We start from the raw sequence: 17528 nt of genomic DNA on the forward strand, positions 1-17528 counted from the left end.
GTTGCAATATGTTTATTGTAATTTTTATCAGTATTGTACACTGTACGTATGTAATGTATTGTATTTCTGCTTGCTGGACTCTTGGAAGATTAGCCTCGGCTAAAAGAGATCCAAATAAAATCAAAATCAAAATCAAAATCAAACTTAAATGACAGAATCCAAGAACAGACAGAAAAAATTAATTCATATTTTATTGAAAATAATTAGTTGGAACTATTCTGATCATATAAGAAGTGACAATTCTAGAGTAAAGATACATAATTATTTTGTGATTCAGTGCCAAAGGTATTGGTGCATGATGTCCATCTGAGTGTCAAACTCTGCTTAATAACTGCAGACACTGTTGACACAAACAAGGCTGTAGAGATTAAAACAAAGAAAAAAAAGGCATTGCACTGCTTCCGGAAATTGAGCTCTGCTTGATTTTTCCACAGAAAATGTAATACAGGACATCCCATTTTACACATCATTATATATAATTCTACAACACACTCCTGAGACCATAATATACAGGCTCCCTATTTTTAAATAAATTCTATATTATCATTATAGACTAGAGGCACAAGGCTGCTCTCTAGAACTACCATTTTAAGGCAATGAACACCAAATCCATGGCCTTGCCACTGGTCTGGTTATGAGCTTGGCCATCACATTATGAGTTTTCTCTTCCTCAGTGCTCTTATAGTAGGCTACTAGGTGATGCATTCACAGGTTGTGAAGAAGCTACTTGTGCTGTAAAAAAAATACCACCATTAACATTCAGAATTGTTCCACTCCCAAGTTTTTCTAAACCACATCCTTTTTCTTTCTTATTTATAAAGTATATCCCTGGCATTTGCCCCACTTGCAAATCATTCCTCGCTTCTAACATTACATACAGTATGTCTTAAATGACCATAAAGGGATTTCTGCAACACAATGAAAATGCCACCGTATAGCTTTATGATCTATTATGAAGCTATACGGTGGCATTTTCATTGTCAAGACAGATCACATCTAGACAGAGACATCTAGGGGTGAAGGCCACTATAATTGTTGGTTTTGAAAAGGACTGACAAACTGTTCCAGCCTCATGTTTGGTGGTATTAACAGCATGCTTTTAGAGAGCAGTGTCTTCAGAGCCAAAAAGCTTGGTGGCGATGGCCTTGTAGTCAGCAACAGGAGCTGTCCCATCAAAGTCTTCAGGCAAAAGGTCTGCATCAAAGTCCTTCAAATAGCCATCTAGCACATCGCCATGAACAAAGACCTGGCGGAAGTTATGGGCAGAGTTTAAGCATTATAAAACTGTCATGATGCAATGCGCTGTGAGCTTGTAGATCAGCTATTTTAGAACATTTTTGAAAAATAGGGCTTAAGTACGGTAGTTAAATAAGAGTCATCATAGTATCCATCACCAGAAAACAGGCAATATGGGAAATATAAATTGCATGCACAATTAAGTGTTTAAGTATTGATCAGAACAATTAGCACCTCCGAATCACACAGAAAGTTAATGGCTCCCTTTTGACAAAGATATGAAAAGTTCCAATCTGAGAGTTTCTGAGCCAAAATGTAATAGTCAGGTAATTGGTCAATCATTATGGTTAGCGAGTGCCCTCTGGTGTAAAGTACATACTTTCTTTTCAAAATGTAATGTGTTTAATGCCACAACTTTCATACATTTTAAAATATACATAATCTTAAAGCCACCCGACTCACCCTCTCCAGCAGTTTGCTCTTCATGAAGGGTTTAACCACATTATAGGTAGTTGTGAAATACCAGGGCTGGTGGGTGACATGGACTGCCTTGAAGCGGGCAGGGAAGGAGTCCTGCGTATGACACACAACACAGACCAAAAAGGTATTAGGAAAATCTTTGTGATTAGAGCTAAATGAATACTCAGGGTTTTAGTGGTAGTAATGGCTGACCTGTAGCATATCCACCATCTTCTTAAGTTCCATGGGCTTTATCCCTGAGGCATGCTGCATGGAGAAGCCTCTGAAGTTCTCAATCAGGACAAATCCATTGATCTGGGTCTCTTCATTCTCAAGAAGCTTCTCCAGGATCACACAGTATGCCCTCAATGTCTAGAACACACAGTTTAATTCTGTTGCATAACTCTTGCATTAGTAATTATTCTGACAGTGTGTGTGTGTGTGTGTGTGTGTGTGTGTGTGTGTGTGTGTGTGTGTGTGTGTGTGTGTGTGTGTGTGTGTGTATAAATGGTAGTTCAGTGATTCTCATTTCAAAGACCCCCAGTTTGAGATGCATATAAGGCCACAGACCCCCAGTTTGAGATGCATTAGACCCCCAGTTTGAGATGCATTAGGCCACAGACCCCCAGTTTGAGATGCATTAGGCCACAGACCCCCAGTTTGAGATGCATTAGGCCATTGACCCCCAGTTTGAGATGCATATAAGGCCACAGACCCCCAGTTTGAGATGCATTAGGCCACAGACCCCCAGTTTGAGATGCATTAGGCCACAGACTCTCATTTGATGCGATTCTTATCTCTGGGAACCCTGTTATAGATTTGATGTTGGTGTCTGTAAACATTGCATTAAAACAAACATATATTTTGATTTATGATGTGGTAATTAAGTTCCTAACAACACATTTTATTTTATAACCCCCTATCCTCAAAACTATCCCAAATTGTGACTTTCACCTGCGTAGACTCCATTGTCTACAAATCGACGTGTACGCTGCGTAATAAATCAAGAAATGATTTTATAATTATTTTCTCCTCCTACTCAATTATTGAAAAAGCCCAATATCACATTGTACTCGTCTGTGACAAAGACGATTCACTGTGCTGTGTTGTCTACTCTGAGTGTAGCCACCGACCTCATCAAAGGTGACTTCCTCCAGATCCCAGTGCTCAATGTTAAAGAGCATGACCACCCGTCCATATTTGTCTCTGCTGGGCAGAACCACAGGGTAGCCTGCCTCGATGGTGCTGCGCACTGCCTCAGGTGTCAGGTTCTCAAACAGCTCAGGGTAGTCCTTCCTGAAGCGGACATAACCTACAGCACCCACATGCAGAAACAACACAAACACTTACAACAGGCCTCATGTATGTTCAGTAGTACACATGTACAGTAGCAGCACACATGGCTTATGTCAGTAGTACAGCAATTCTCAACCTGTATAGGATATTGCTTGTGGCCCCCCAAATAATTGGCAAAACACTAAGTTTGTATTGATTATATAACATTAATATCAAAACAATTAACTAAAAAATCTTTCTTTAAAACCTTGAAAAATGTATCATTGTACTGCATTGATCCAAGCCGGAACACTATCGATTGATTGATCATTCAAATATCATGCTCTGAAAATGCACACGGCCCACCCATCTGGCAAAATGCACACGGCCCACCCATCTGGCCACTTAACACTGTAGCCGAACGGCTGCCATGTTAAGTGGTCAGAGATGGGTGGGCCACAAACGCTTTTGAGATTTTCAAATGGGCCCTGATCCAGAAAGGTTTGAGAACCACTGCAGTTATGTACACATGGCTTATGTCTCACTGCTGCACTCTATACCAATTAGCCAAGTGGAGCAAATTTCTGCCGGACCAGTTGCATATTTGTGTGTGCGTGCGTGCGTGCGTGCGTGCGTGCGTGTGCGTGTGCGTGCGTGTGTGTGTGTGTGTGTGTGCTTGTGTGCATGCATGCATGCATGCATGCAGGCATGCATGTGTGCGTGTTTTCAGCACTTTGCTCTGGAAACCCAATTAACCCCATTGAACAATTCATGTTCACATAACATTCCTCTCTCACACTACAAAGAACCCCCTCTACAGTATATTCACACAGAACGATGTGTTCGGTGTGTGTGTGTGTGTGTGTGTGTGTGTGTGTGTGTGTGTGTGTGTGTGTGTGTGTGTGTGTGTGTGTGTGTGTGTGTGTGTGTGTGTGTGTGTGTGTGTGTGTGTGTGCTTCTGCAAATGTACAGTACAATGGAGTGTGTGGGCACATGTACACATATGATTTTTTATGTTACACAAGTAAGCCCCAAACAACAATGCTGGAATAGTGTGCTTTAACCCCCCAAATTCCCTCTCTCTCACACACACACACACACACACACACACACACACACACACACACACACACACACACACACACACACACACACACACACACAAGCACTGGGATGTTCCCAGGAGAACACTAGGTTCACAAGCGAAGTAAACTTTCTGCCCTATTTGAACACAAGGGATGCCTTTGTCAGCGAAACGGAGGCATCTAAGAGTCCCCAATTAATGTGCCCCATCCTCCCTGTCTCCCTGATGGGCACGATTCAGAGAACAAAAGAGCTTGGACCTCAATTACTAACCCTATTATAGAAGAGGTCTGCGGTAGCTAGAACAAAGAGGATAGAGGGTCATACAAAGATAATAAGGATAGGGCATACTTAATTTTGATTCATATGAATCTCAATGTCTTACCGCAGAATTGGAATAGACAATACTCTACGTAGTTGAATAGGTGGATGGGATGAATGGATGTAGGGGTCTAAGGATTAATTGAACTATCAATTAGTTGATTGACAGAAGTTAATCAAATGTAGTCTTGGTAATCAAATAATGGAATAACCAGTTCAGTGAGGACCAGATATCAAGTAAACATTTTGAATATGTGCTATTTCAATATGTGTATAAGTGTAGATTAATCAAATTATAGAAAACATTTTCTGCAGATTATCATTATTATTATTATTATGACAACAATCATGCCATCCTAGACGGACGGATGGATGGATGGATGGATGGATGGATGGATGGATGGATGGATAGTTGGATGGATAGATGGTATACCCAACTCAGTTCTTCATGTAAGTCTCCTATGACTCACCCTTCATGAGCTCGTGGGCCCTAGTTACATCAAACTTGCGTGCCCTGAGGAAACGTAGCAGCAGAGCATCAGGCTTGTCCCCGAATCGCTCTAGCACCAGTTTGGCCAGGTCCTCTCCCTCTCCTGCTCTCTCCTTCATCAAGGCCCTCAGCTCTTTCATAGAGGATACCCGGCTCTCGTCTGTCTCGTTTAGCTCATCTTTTGCCTGAGTGGAACACAGCACATTCTGTCTTTGCAACAGCGGACTCATAACACAGAATGTTTATCATGAGTGGATATGGCCTGACTAGTATGATGGTTATTGTCACATGAGAGGTTTCAGTCAGATGCATTGCCATCTTGATTAAGAGAATTACTGTATTTCTAAATAATGAATGTTTTTCAATGGTGGGTTACCTTTTGTATCGTGTGGCCAGGCAGCTTGATGCAAGGACCAAACACAGGACCATGATCCTTCACTGTCAAATGCTCTAACTTGGACCTCATGGCCTGCTCCTCCTCTGACACCATGCGGAATGTTCCAGTCTGCACAAAGACAGAGGTGTTTAGGAACCTCTTTAGTGTGACGGCTAACGGTATGGTTTTCAACACATGCACGCAGGCACACACACGCAGACACATGCACTTGTTTCAGGACAGACCTCAAACGATGCAGACCAGTGAGTGACCAGCTTATCTGTCTCACATGATTACAGAAAAGACTTAACCCTTCCATTGTATTAGGGTAATCTTTTAGCCGTTTTCAAGTTTAAATAGGTAAAAAGTACCCTTTGCATTTCTTTATTGGATCAAGGCTTCATGATATCCTCAGAAACAGCTATTTGAATGCAACAAAATTAATTATCACCATTTTAGTTAATTCTGATGGTCTCTATAAAAAACTGACAGCTGTGGTGTTACGGGTCAAATATGACCTGGCTGGAACAGAAGTGTGGCTCAATTCCGCCCAAATTGTCAATATTCAATGTTTACATGTTTGAGAGAGAAAGAAACTAGTCCTCAATTTGCGTATTCAAAAGGTTTTGGTTTATGAAAAATAAATGACTTTTTACCTTCTTTCCTGACATAAATGTATATGGGTAAAGTTTGAACCGTAACACAGAAGATGTCACTATCACTATTGTTAATAATATTAAAACAAAACCAAGTAATTTATTTTTGGAAGTGTGTTCTAATATTAGTCTAGTATAGCCAGATAACATCATTACTCATTGTCTTCATTATAGGTAATGAGGATTTTAACGCTTTTATAATTGATCAAGCTATATTGAAAGATGAAACCCAAACCCTAACCCCAAATACATTTTTAAATAGTGTTTACATGGATGTGAATGCATAACAAGTCAGCTATTAGGTGGGGGGGGGAGTAAATTATTATTTTTTTTTTTATATTTTGGGCTGAGTTAAATCACGGGTCAAATTTGACCCGCTAACACAAAAAGTGTCAGCAGGTTTCTAACACAATGCAAGGGAGCCACTTCTCCAAAACAGTCTTTCCCAGAGACAGAGTCTTTGGCACAGTTTCATGCAATAAATAATGAAGTGGTTGGCCAATGATACCTCTGCTGAAACAGAGACAAATTGGCAATGTAATCAAAGTAAACTTACTGCAGCCATGGTTACAGGATCTCACAGTGGTGTCACTGGCTCTATAACACAACAAAGACAAAGTTGGAACCTACAGTATACTACTAAACAATCCTATATGAACTCGGCAAGCTGAAGTCATCTTCACTTTGGTCACACATGTCAATGAAAGGTCATTCATTAATCTCGCAAACAGCATCTGGACTGATCCACAAAGGAGAAAGAACAGAAAGAATAGAAAGAACAGCAGATTTTATCTAGGCTCTGTGCCATTCTAACCATTATTTGTCAAGAGTGGGTTTTTTAATGATCAGTATAGCAGAATCCTCCTAAGCCTGGCTTTAAATGTTAGGCAGACCCAATACAATGCAACTCTACAGACCATTCAATACATCCATAAAATGATGTGAGAGCAGACCTACACTGTAAAATGTAATTGGCTGCAGTCACTTCAGTTGTTCCTTCCATTGTTAATATAATTGGACAACTGCAACATGTTTCCAATATTACGCAAAACAATAATAATTTAGCTTAATGCCAAGAAAATGAAACGGCCTTACCTTAGTTGCAGATTAGTGGACACTCGGCAGACGGCACGCAGTGATGGGCTGAGGGAATAACAGAGAGAGAGTGGCAAAGAAGACAGCATGCCGTTGAGATTAAGGAGGAGATAGCACTATGAGGGGAGGGGTTATATAAAGTGGCAGTCAAACAGGGATTAAGGTGCCATTCGTAATTACTATGAGTGGCTAATCTACATAAGGCAAACGACAGAAGGAAAGGGGGAGATGTAGGCATACAAAATGAATTTGACAATGTATTCATTGAAATGAGCTTGACTCCAAACATTTCCAGTCTAATCACTCCATTCTGCTTTAGCACTCTTTCAACCTGTGTGACCTTTTACTCAGTAAGAATTAAGGAGTGACTTGATGTGAGTGTATTTATCACAATATCTCAATGTTTTTGTCAGACCCTGGGGACAGCATAGAATATTTGTGTCCTATTAGTAGCTAAAAAAATGGCTGGGTTTCCGAGGCTAATTAGTAGCTGACTACAGTTGCTGCACACATCCATCACTTCCTCATGCTTTGTAAGAACCATTGACTGTTATGTAGGGCTATGTTTCAGTTGCTCTTGCTCGCTCTGCGCTGTTCATGTAAACACAAAATACTTTGTAATAATAGTAATTGCACAGTCAGTTACGTTTAGCAAGAAAGTCCTTAGTAAACTTACAAAATAACATAACAAAATGTTATGTTAGTAGATCAATGTGTTCATGTGAAAACACTACAATAACTGTGGGAGTATACTGGTGTGTGGACTTTTTTCCTTCTTGTTTAACTTTTTGTTCCAGCACCTGCATCCCAGTAGGTCTGGGATGTGCATGTCTTTTAGTTTCTCAGCTTTTCTTAAAGTGAAAATGTTTGATTTATTTTATATAAGCCAATTTTTTTTTACCCTCTTTCTTCCAATAGTCATTATGCCAATTAACACTCCCCACACATTTCTCTGTTGCACTGCTATTAGACCTTACTGGCTCACTCACTTTGCCAGAGAGGATCCCCCACTGGGAGGACATAGGGCCTCCGTCCTACTTTTCTCATTCAACACCCCCCACTGAATAGACGCTACCCCCAGCCCATAGGAGTCACTAGCGGCGTGCAGTGACAAAGATCGCCCGCCACAGCTTCCCTCCTGCTGCAAGCAGAGGCCAATTGTGTTTGTGTAGACACTCTACAAAGCCGGATGCGCCACGGTGGATTCGAACCCACAACCTCCGCGGAGGTGGGCAGGCACTCTTACCACTGCATCATGTTCAAGTTGCATTGTATCTCATCATGATTTGTGTGCATGGGGATCTCATCTTAAACAAGCTCAGTGCTTAATGAGTCTTCCAGTTTAGTAGAACTTGTATTGTGAATTTGTACTTCCATGTACTGTTGTTCTCGTGTCTTACTAAATGAAGTACATCAATCAATCAATCACCAGAGTGCCTGAGGGCCTAAACATTAGAAAGTTTGCCCTGATGGTGGCGATAGAGGGGTCGCCAAAGTCAATAGGTTTCTTGACTTTCTTCCTCTTCGGAGCATCAAAGGGATACAAATTTTTCTACCATCACTTTTCAAGAAGATATGTGGTCACAGACAGACAGACAGACATGGGCGAAAACAACATCTTGGCAGAATGTAATTTTTACCATTCCTACCACCAGAACAGAATAGAGTTTAGATCACATGGAGGAAAGTGCAATCAGTTTTTGACAATGCATCAAGAAAAAAGAAATATTACTGAGAAATAACATGAAATGGGAGCAAATGCTGCATTTTCCCCTCACCATAATATACCGTTAACTAAATCCCTTTCATCTCCAATGAGACCCTGGTCACATCCACTTACTGCACACATATTCAGTCGTGTCAGAGAACATTAACCCTTGCACAAGTGTGATGAATGGTGGTATTTGAACCCTTGTACCTCTTTGCCTGGGAACCTGTCATACGAGAGATGACCACCAGTGTAGACGGAGCTGGGGACTTCACTTTGACAGAATGCCTTACTTCACTTTACACATTCCTTTATGCACATTCCATGCCTGGAGATTCTTAGTAGTGGCACTTCAGTGGTGAGACCAGTTGTTTTGGACCCAAATTAGGGATTATTTCCCCATGATTGCACAGCATCAGACTACTCCATGTAAACAAACCAAAGCAAGAGGTAATTGGATTTTCAGCCCTGTGTTAAAGGTCTATTTAATCATCTTTGAACTTGATATATTTTTTGCATGATAGTCACAGTCCCGGGTACAGACCATATTAATTAATTAAGATTTATAATTATTTGCATTTTATTAACTTTTGAACAGAACAACATTATAAAAGTAAAGACAAAATAATCCACATAACAAAACGATTGAAGAAAGGACTGGATAAAGGAACATTCACAACAATGTTACTAAAGGAATATGCAACCGGGATAATATCAAAGCTATGACAAGCTACTGTTAAAGGGTAGAGGGGTTGAGTGTGTATGGTATACAACAGAAAAACAGTTATAGGGGAAGAAAGGTATAGCATGGGTGTTTGCAGCATGGTCTGTGCCTAATAGCTCATAAACCGTGCGTGCACAATGCACAACTACTGTAGTATCGGTGTAGGTAGGACAAAGGTTTCGATCACGCATGATATCCTGATGAAGATCCAGACCTGATGGAAACCCTGAACTTGCAATAAACGGCGGGAGCATAATTTATGTTTTCTTGCTATGCTTACTCCCCTTAAGCATGCCGGTCAAATAATGTCATTTACAGCGTGTGCCTTCCACTCACTTGAGTTGAGTATACATCACCTCCTCTTGATCTATTTACAATAAAGGTGTGTGTGTGCGTGTGTGTGTGTGTGTGTGAGAAAAGCAACCACATAGTAGCGTCTTAAGGTGTTGGACCACCACAAGCCACCAGAACAGCTTCAATGTGCCCTGGCATAGATTTAACTTAATTGGTAGTGGAGGGATAGATTTTCCGGCGGGAGAGGCTTTACCAGGCTAGTGGAGGGATGGAACACCATTCGAATAAAAGATATTCCCTCATTTGGTGTTTTGATGATGGCGGTAGAGAGCGCCACTGGCTATTAACACACCTGTCCATACAGTTGGTATTAAAATGGTTTGAGATTGTGATGGCCATAGGCATACCAGCATAGGCCTATGATTCATTCAATTTTCACACTCATCAAATCATTCAGTGAAACCTCGTGCCCAGTGGATAGGGGCATTGTCATCCTGGAAGAGAGAAGAGACCACTCCCATCAGGATAGAAGTGTTACATCATAGGCTAAAGGTAATCACTCAATAATCTCACTAGTGACCCTTCCCTCTAATGGGAATAACAGAGCCACCTCACTGTTGGAGTCAAGCATTCAGGCCTGGACCATTCTCTTGGTGTATACCACACTCGCCCACTTGTGGAGAATATGGTGAAGGATGACTCCCCTTATCACCATTTTCTTCCACATCTCTGTAGACCAGTGCAGTGCCTTTGGTTTTTGCAACACTAAACTCTCAAATGTGCATTTTTGTCTTTGTAATGAGGGGTTCATGCACTATAACCTGCTTTAATATCCCTTTCACTGTTCTTGCTGACAGTTGGATCATGTCCTGCGTTGATATTCTCAGTCACCTGATAAAGAATTGCCCTTCTGTTTTCCCTTACATATTGCACTAGCACGGGCATCACGGTCACTGAATGTGCACTTTTGACCACAATTTGAAGATGTCAATTTAGTCACTGTTTCTATTGAATTAGCCAATTGAGCAGCATTCTATCTGACTGTGTTATAACAGCATTGTATATTGGCTATTTGTTACTGATCATCTGGTTCCTAGATCACAGTTGCAACCACCAGACAGAGCAGATTAGTATGGGCTATTTGGCTTTACTTAATACAAAGAAATTGAACACATATGAAACAATGATTGTTGAATACAAAACTTGACTATAAAACTGAGATTGTGCTTGATTCATTTGTTCACCTTTGTACCAAATAAATGCCTTCCTTATATATCTTATAGTCAGGCGTGTTTATCTACATTTTAAATGTAAGTTTCCACTCACTTGTCCTGTGCTTGAAGATTGTATATGGGCCTAATTTTAGATTCTCAACCATACGTGTACCCTACGTGTTGCTTGTTTGACGCTTGTGATCCCAGCTGAGAAGAAAGAAATACAGGGCAAGTTCCAGAGACATCAAGATCTCTCTCTCTCCTAAATGTATTTATAATCAACTTGAGCCACTGTACTGTATGTCCATCTCCTTGTGAGAGGAGACACATTACAGCCACATTTTACAGGCATAGTCAGCTGGGTAATGAGCTGTGGGTGAATTGAAACTCTGCTACTCTGCTGGCTTTCTCTCATTCATGCATGCACATGAAACATCGCTCCACAGATTATAATGGCATGACAAATACAGCTCGCCTTGCACTATGATGCAGGCATGTGACTTATTGAGTAATCATTATATTGTGCATAATTTCAATGTTTTCAGGAGAAAGATGTGATGTGTAGAAGTGATGTCCAATTCCTTCTGTATAATTTATAGTCAGACCCTAAACAGATATGCAGGTTTTAGCCTTAGGTAGGCAAATTATACTGCCCACACATTTGCAGTGGCAGCAGCGCATGCTTATTCTCAATTCATTGGTCACGGTGAAAATATTTAAATATTTTCATTATATTGAGTATTCCAAGCGTAACCTGTTCTAACATAATCCTTTGGATTTTAGGTTTCCTCATTGTTATAGATAAATAGAAGACCAACGCTGGCACCTAGTGGCACCAGCAGTAGACATACTGTATCATGCAGTAATACAAATAATTTAGATGCAAAGCACAGAGGGGGAGAAAACATAACACAAAGTACACATCAAGGTCAAAACTGCACCAGGTGTTCTGTTATGCAGAAGCTTTAACCTGGCATAACATTTCAAAAGGTGTGTTTCATTTGTGAAATATGACAAAACAGACCAGGAAGAGAAACAAAAACGTACTGGATAATCCCTGACCAAAGCAACAGTTTGCAGAGGCAGCTGGTATCAAAATATATAAGCAATGTTCTAATCAATCTCAAATCAACTAACATCTGAGTGATACCAACCTACTCTCCTTCCTTACTCATACCACCCACATGGGTTGGAAATCAAGAAAGTGGAGCCTTTGCTGAAACATTATGCTGGGTTTACTCTGGATTTACCAAGATAGTGACTTGTCATACACCAAAGGACAGCCAAGTGACTTTACACAGTAAAATCCTGTGTTCATTTAATTCTGAGAGTGCAAAGCTTTCATCAGGAGTTTGTTTATATTCTCAGAGAAAATAATCACAGTAGAATACACAAAAAATGCAAAAAGGTTCAAAGAACGAAGTGTCCTTTGAACTATTTACAAACTGAAAGTGAAACTGTAATGTTAGATGTCATGGTAAGTGGTTCATAACACTTGCACTTCTTGTTTGCTGCTTTGACTCCTATTTGTTTAGTCTTAGCAGGCCATTTTTTGCTGACATTTGCATTGCTGTTGCAAGCCATAAATTCACTTAACACTTATTTGAGTTAATTTGTGCAAATAGTTTTACATGATACGATGTTGGATATCATCCATGGCAGCGCGAGGTTACAGATACAATGGACGTAGAAGACCTTTTCTACAATGTTCAGCAATAGAAGGTGGAGTAGCAGTCTCACCATTGTAGCCAAATAGTAACACCTAATGTAATAACTGACATTTTATAGTAAAAGTGCAACTGGCAAAATTATCTAAAAATAATAATCTCCATTATTTCTCGACTACATCATATATTATTTTGGCAAGCAAATGCATAAGGCATCAGAGTGGGATTCATTCCCATCTGTAAATGGCTGAATTAAAAACAAATACATTAAGATGCACAGAGTGTTTATGTTGGGAGCAAGACGCTACTAATTCCCCCTTTAAGTTAGTTTAATATGTGTAAAACTAAATATAGATTTTTTTATGAATTTTAAAAAATATAAAAAATCGAAGAGAAAATAGCTGTAGATCGTAGAGCTTGTAGATCGGCTATTTTCACAATTTTGCCATATGACGAAGTATAATAGTGCTTAAGTGGTTAATGGAACAATTACAAGATAGTATTTACATAGTTACTAACCAATCTGGGAACCCATTCGGTAAAAAAAAAATGATTTCTTTTTCTTGAGAGATTACATACTGCCAGGTATCAGTCCTTTTGTTTCAAGTGGCCTCTTCAGTAGTGTCAAAGGTCAGAGGACATTCCTAAAACAACCCTATTGCATTTAGGTTGTTTAAAGCACATTTCAAAACAGTGGCCAGTGATAGAAACTAACGTGATAGTCCACCCTGTTCCTTTAGTCTTGGCACTGTTTCCATTGACATAAAATCCTCTTAAAATAAAGAATGATAAACACTGTTCTTTCAGACATCCTCATGTGAAATTGAAAATACATTAAAAGTAATAAAACACCAACTAGTGTGGTCACGTATGCTTCGACATCAAAAGCCCATTACAACCTCACAGTGTGGCAGTACACAATCAAACCTTCCTGACGCTTGTACACAGTAAAATCTTGTTAATTTATCCACTCTGAGTGTACAAAATGTAACCAAACGGACCTTACTGTCAGAGTTAACACGGGTCAATTTGGTTTCATTTTGTACACTCTCAGATTTTACTGTGCAAGGACTGTATTGCATTGGTACAAAGGTCTCCAGTCTCATCGTGCCACACATCACAATTTGTGGTGTCCTTTTCAGTCCACAAAGGTGAGGCCTGCCATGACACTGAAGCCCAGAAGAATGAACAACACCTTGAGGAGCTGCCTTCCTGGGGAGTTGAGTTCATGTGGAAGGATCTCCAGGAAGGTGATGTAAACAAATGTCCCTGCGGCCAGTCCTTCCAGAACGCCCTGGATTAGAGCCCCCGATGGTAGCTGGGCCTCCATCACACCGATGCCAACGGCGATGCCAATGGGTGACATCATGGCAAACACTCCGATGTAAGCTGCCACCCATATAGGCGGCACTGCACTCTGCACAAGCTTCACTGATAGGCTGAAAACTATGATACTCTTGTGGATGAGAATGGCAATGCAGATCTCTAAAACCTAGGGAGAAGGAGAAAAAAAGTTTTTACCCTCATTAGTCAAGACATCTAACCACCTCACCCATAGCCTGCCCCATACAGAATTTACTGAAAGGATACAGTAGTAAATGTTGACAACCTAATGTCTGCACACCCTGGCCCGAGTTTGAATGGAGCACAGGAACACTGAATGTTTGGTTTGGAGTAAATCAGTTAACTTAAAAGGGGATGTCTTTACTAAGGTAAACAGAGTAAGCTGGCGGTTTGTGAGAGGGAACGTATTGGCACATGTAATAGGTTGTCAGATTCAACTTTAATTTTCATAATACATTTTGTTCAGTGTACTAGAGCAGTGGTTCTCAAACTGTGGATCGGGACCCCAAAATATATTTTGGGGGGGTCCCCAGATGATTTGCTTAATTTGCAACATTGTTTTCTCACTCAACAGTAAACAAGCCAACATACAGTATAAGTGTATACAGGGTATCTGTATACACTTGGCCTGAAACGGTTGAGAAGCACTGTACTAGAGAAAGGGGCTAATTGTATGACTGCAATGACGTCAAGCAAAATCCAATGCGTGGTCACATGCATGGTCCTGAGGTCACTCTGAGAGTATTGGCTGTATGTATGGCAGTCCCATGACCAGAAGATAACCAGAAGATAACATATATGGCAAGATAGTGGAACCACATTGTTGTTTAAGTGTCCTTGAATTTAAAAAAGGAGGGAAAAAATGATTCTACTAGAGACCATGTGAGTTACATAGTTTAATTTGCCTCCCGACCTAGCCTAGACATAGACACAACAAGTATGGAAAATTATAAATATATAAAAAGCAAATCAAATCATTTAAAGTACCAGATCATCACTGATCCAGACTCCTTTCTCCTTGGAGGCTGACCGGTGGCAGCCATGAAAATTCATACTTTGTCGTACAACAGACAGGTGTCAAATCTTTTTAAGATATTTTTGTTTTGGGAAGCTTTCAGCATAACTCTTAGCTTTTCATATGAGCATATGAAAAAGAAAAGTACTAGCAAGCAATAATTTAAATATACCTTATCGGGTGATGGCCAGTGTGGGACAGACACTTAGTTGTCTACTTCACCTAAAAGCGAAAGAGCCTTGCTATGATTCTCCTACAATTCAAATAAAATCAAAATGCCTAAGAGCCTCAATTTGGTCAGAATCCTAGGAATTGCACGCATTGCCTCTCCACAGAGGGTATGCAATAGGGATTATAACAGGGCGGTTTTGGCATCAAGTGAAGTACGGCTTTTATATGTCTTACCTTGGAATCAGTGGTCTGTAGGCCTATGGCTAACCCCTCAAACAAAGAATGGAAGGAGAGAGAGAGGAAGAGCATGAACGAACGAAAGGACGAGTGGGCTTGCAGGTCGACGTGGACGTGGTGGCCACTGCCCTCAAGATCATGGCTTGCGGCCTGCCCGTGGCCATGGCCATGGGACTGGATCAGGGGGGCTCTCTCCTCACTTGCCCCTCGAGCCTCCTGACAGTGGAGCACAAGCCTCTCTACAATGAGGACGGTGAAGAAGCCAGCAGCAATGATGAACTCTGGGAGGGGGAAGCTGGTCTGGTTGACAGAGATTGGGAGAGGACAGTCAGTATTGTTTTGTTATCTTTTGAGAGATAATGCAGATTTCCAGTAGACTCTTAAATTGAACAATCTATAAATATATTTGATCATGTCTTCATCTATAAGATGCACTCATTTGGCCCTTGACAGACCCCACACTAGGTCACATCAAACCCACCTCCAACTGCTGACCTTCCAACGCATCATGGATGTCTGACAGGTAATCTGGGATGATGTCAAGTAGACATGCAGCCAGGAAGACCCCGCCCGCAAAACAGCTGATCAAACTCAAAATGACACGATGGGTTTCTTGAGAGTTAAATGAGGAAAAAGATACATAAACAAATATATTAGGCTTGACATGAAGAAACACACAAAAACAGAATCATTGTCACTGCAGTTATCTAATCAGATCTGTCACCAGGATCAGGTCAAGAACCAGCACTGACATTATAGCAAACACTCCAACATCAGTTTTGGTGCTGTACCGTCAGGAACAGTATAGCATGCATGATGAATCTCTCGCTAATGAATCAGTCTATTAATAATATAATAATGATAATAACAATAATAATCATGAAATAATCTGGCTAACTATTAAGGCACACCTCCCCTGGCTAATTCACAGATGATTAACTCCTAAGTCCTAAGGCTATGGTCCAGAGCTAATGATCCTATCATATGACCAAATACAGAAGTGAAAATAACTTGTATCAGCAAAGAACAAGAAGTGTTGAAGGGCTGGGGGGGGGCCTCATCCCCATCAGGTGACTCGACTTCCAACTTTCTTGTTATCCTGTCCTCTATAACGTTATCCTTATTCCCACAGTTCCCAGCACAATGAAAGCACATGACCAGCAAATTACTAACTAATCATGACAGCAGCAGTCAGTCAGTGAACTTACATTTTTATCCATCAACATTAATATTAAACCACATATTGTATGTGGTTGTGTGCCGATGATGGACGCTATTTAGTAATTAAACTAAAGAATATCACAATATGAACCAACCTGTTCCACTTGTATCCCTGAACCACTTGAGCCGAGCGGGAATGAATCCGAACAGCAGGGTGAGACACAACAACCCAACCAGGGCGCATATCTTCACCTGTAGTAGGTAGTCCATGTTCACCTTAAATACGAGCTGGTCGGTGGAAGAAAACGACCTTATCTATAAACTACAAGACAGCTTACAAGTCGGACGCTGTCTCATCATAATGTCTCTCTGGTGTTTAGGAGGAGACTCCGCTGGAACAACATCATTCCCCTCCACACGGACATGGTGCGCATGCGTGTACTTACATTCAATATACTCCGTAGTACGACGGTGTCGCTGACCAGACAGAACTACAAGCTGAACACGCGTCACCAAAGATGGTTAATTTATGAAGATACACAATTCCGATTGAAGCCACTAGAGGCAACATGGTACATAAATCCTACAAATGGACGCTGAACGTTCTAAGTTTACTGGTTTTAGATCCCGCGAGAGTGTATCGATGGGACAGAGAAAGATCGACAATAAAGTAGATGTTCTCCTGATTTGTCACTCTAAAAAAGCCAGGCTAGAATGAAACTCTCTGGAATGTTGTGTGGCTTGTGACGATCGGGTCCAACATTTAGTTCAGTGACCATGGAGCTAAAGAATGGTTCAGATCAGTTGACTACTACCCCGTAGCGAGAGTTAACATTTGGTGCGTGGGGGTAAGCACCTTTATTTTCAATTTGTACATGTTTGTAGTGGGGTATAGTGCTGAAAGTCCCCGTGTCCATGGGGGGTGAACCCTACAACTCTCGTAGAATGAAAACGTCAGAATCATAAATACGTCTACGAGAGTTGTATTCTACAGCTAGTCCA

General features: G+C 40.8%; 2 protein-coding genes across 2 annotated transcripts; both read right to left on the reverse strand.

Moving 5' to 3' along the window:
• Nucleotides 1–1099: 1099 nt before the first annotated feature.
• Nucleotides 1100–5363, reverse strand: rlbp1a (retinaldehyde binding protein 1a; the record flags this gene model as incomplete). The annotated part of the gene is made up of 6 exons (XM_084057779.1): nt 5241–5363; nt 4845–5049; nt 2829–3007; nt 1909–2067; nt 1699–1809; nt 1100–1246 (listed from the first exon to the last, which is right to left on the reverse strand). The coding sequence occupies exons 1-6, from the start codon at nt 5352–5354 to the stop codon at nt 1100–1102; spliced, it is 915 nt and encodes a 304-aa protein (XP_083913905.1). The 5' UTR covers nt 5355–5363.
• Nucleotides 5364–12219: 6856 nt separating this feature from the next.
• slc39a1 (solute carrier family 39 member 1) lies at nt 12220–16923 on the reverse strand. The gene is made up of 4 exons (XM_084058063.1): nt 16682–16923; nt 15847–15977; nt 15363–15665; nt 12220–14090 (listed from the first exon to the last, which is right to left on the reverse strand). Exons 1-4 carry the CDS (start codon nt 16794–16796, stop codon nt 13737–13739), a joined length of 903 nt encoding a protein of 300 aa, XP_083914189.1. The 5' UTR covers nt 16797–16923; the 3' UTR covers nt 12220–13736.
• Nucleotides 16924–17528: the final 605 nt, after the last annotated feature.

This window comes from Gymnoscopelus microlampas (genome assembly GCF_963454915.1).
Source record: "Gymnoscopelus microlampas genome assembly, chromosome: 1".
Lineage (NCBI taxonomy): Eukaryota > Metazoa > Chordata > Actinopteri > Myctophiformes > Myctophidae > Gymnoscopelus > Gymnoscopelus microlampas.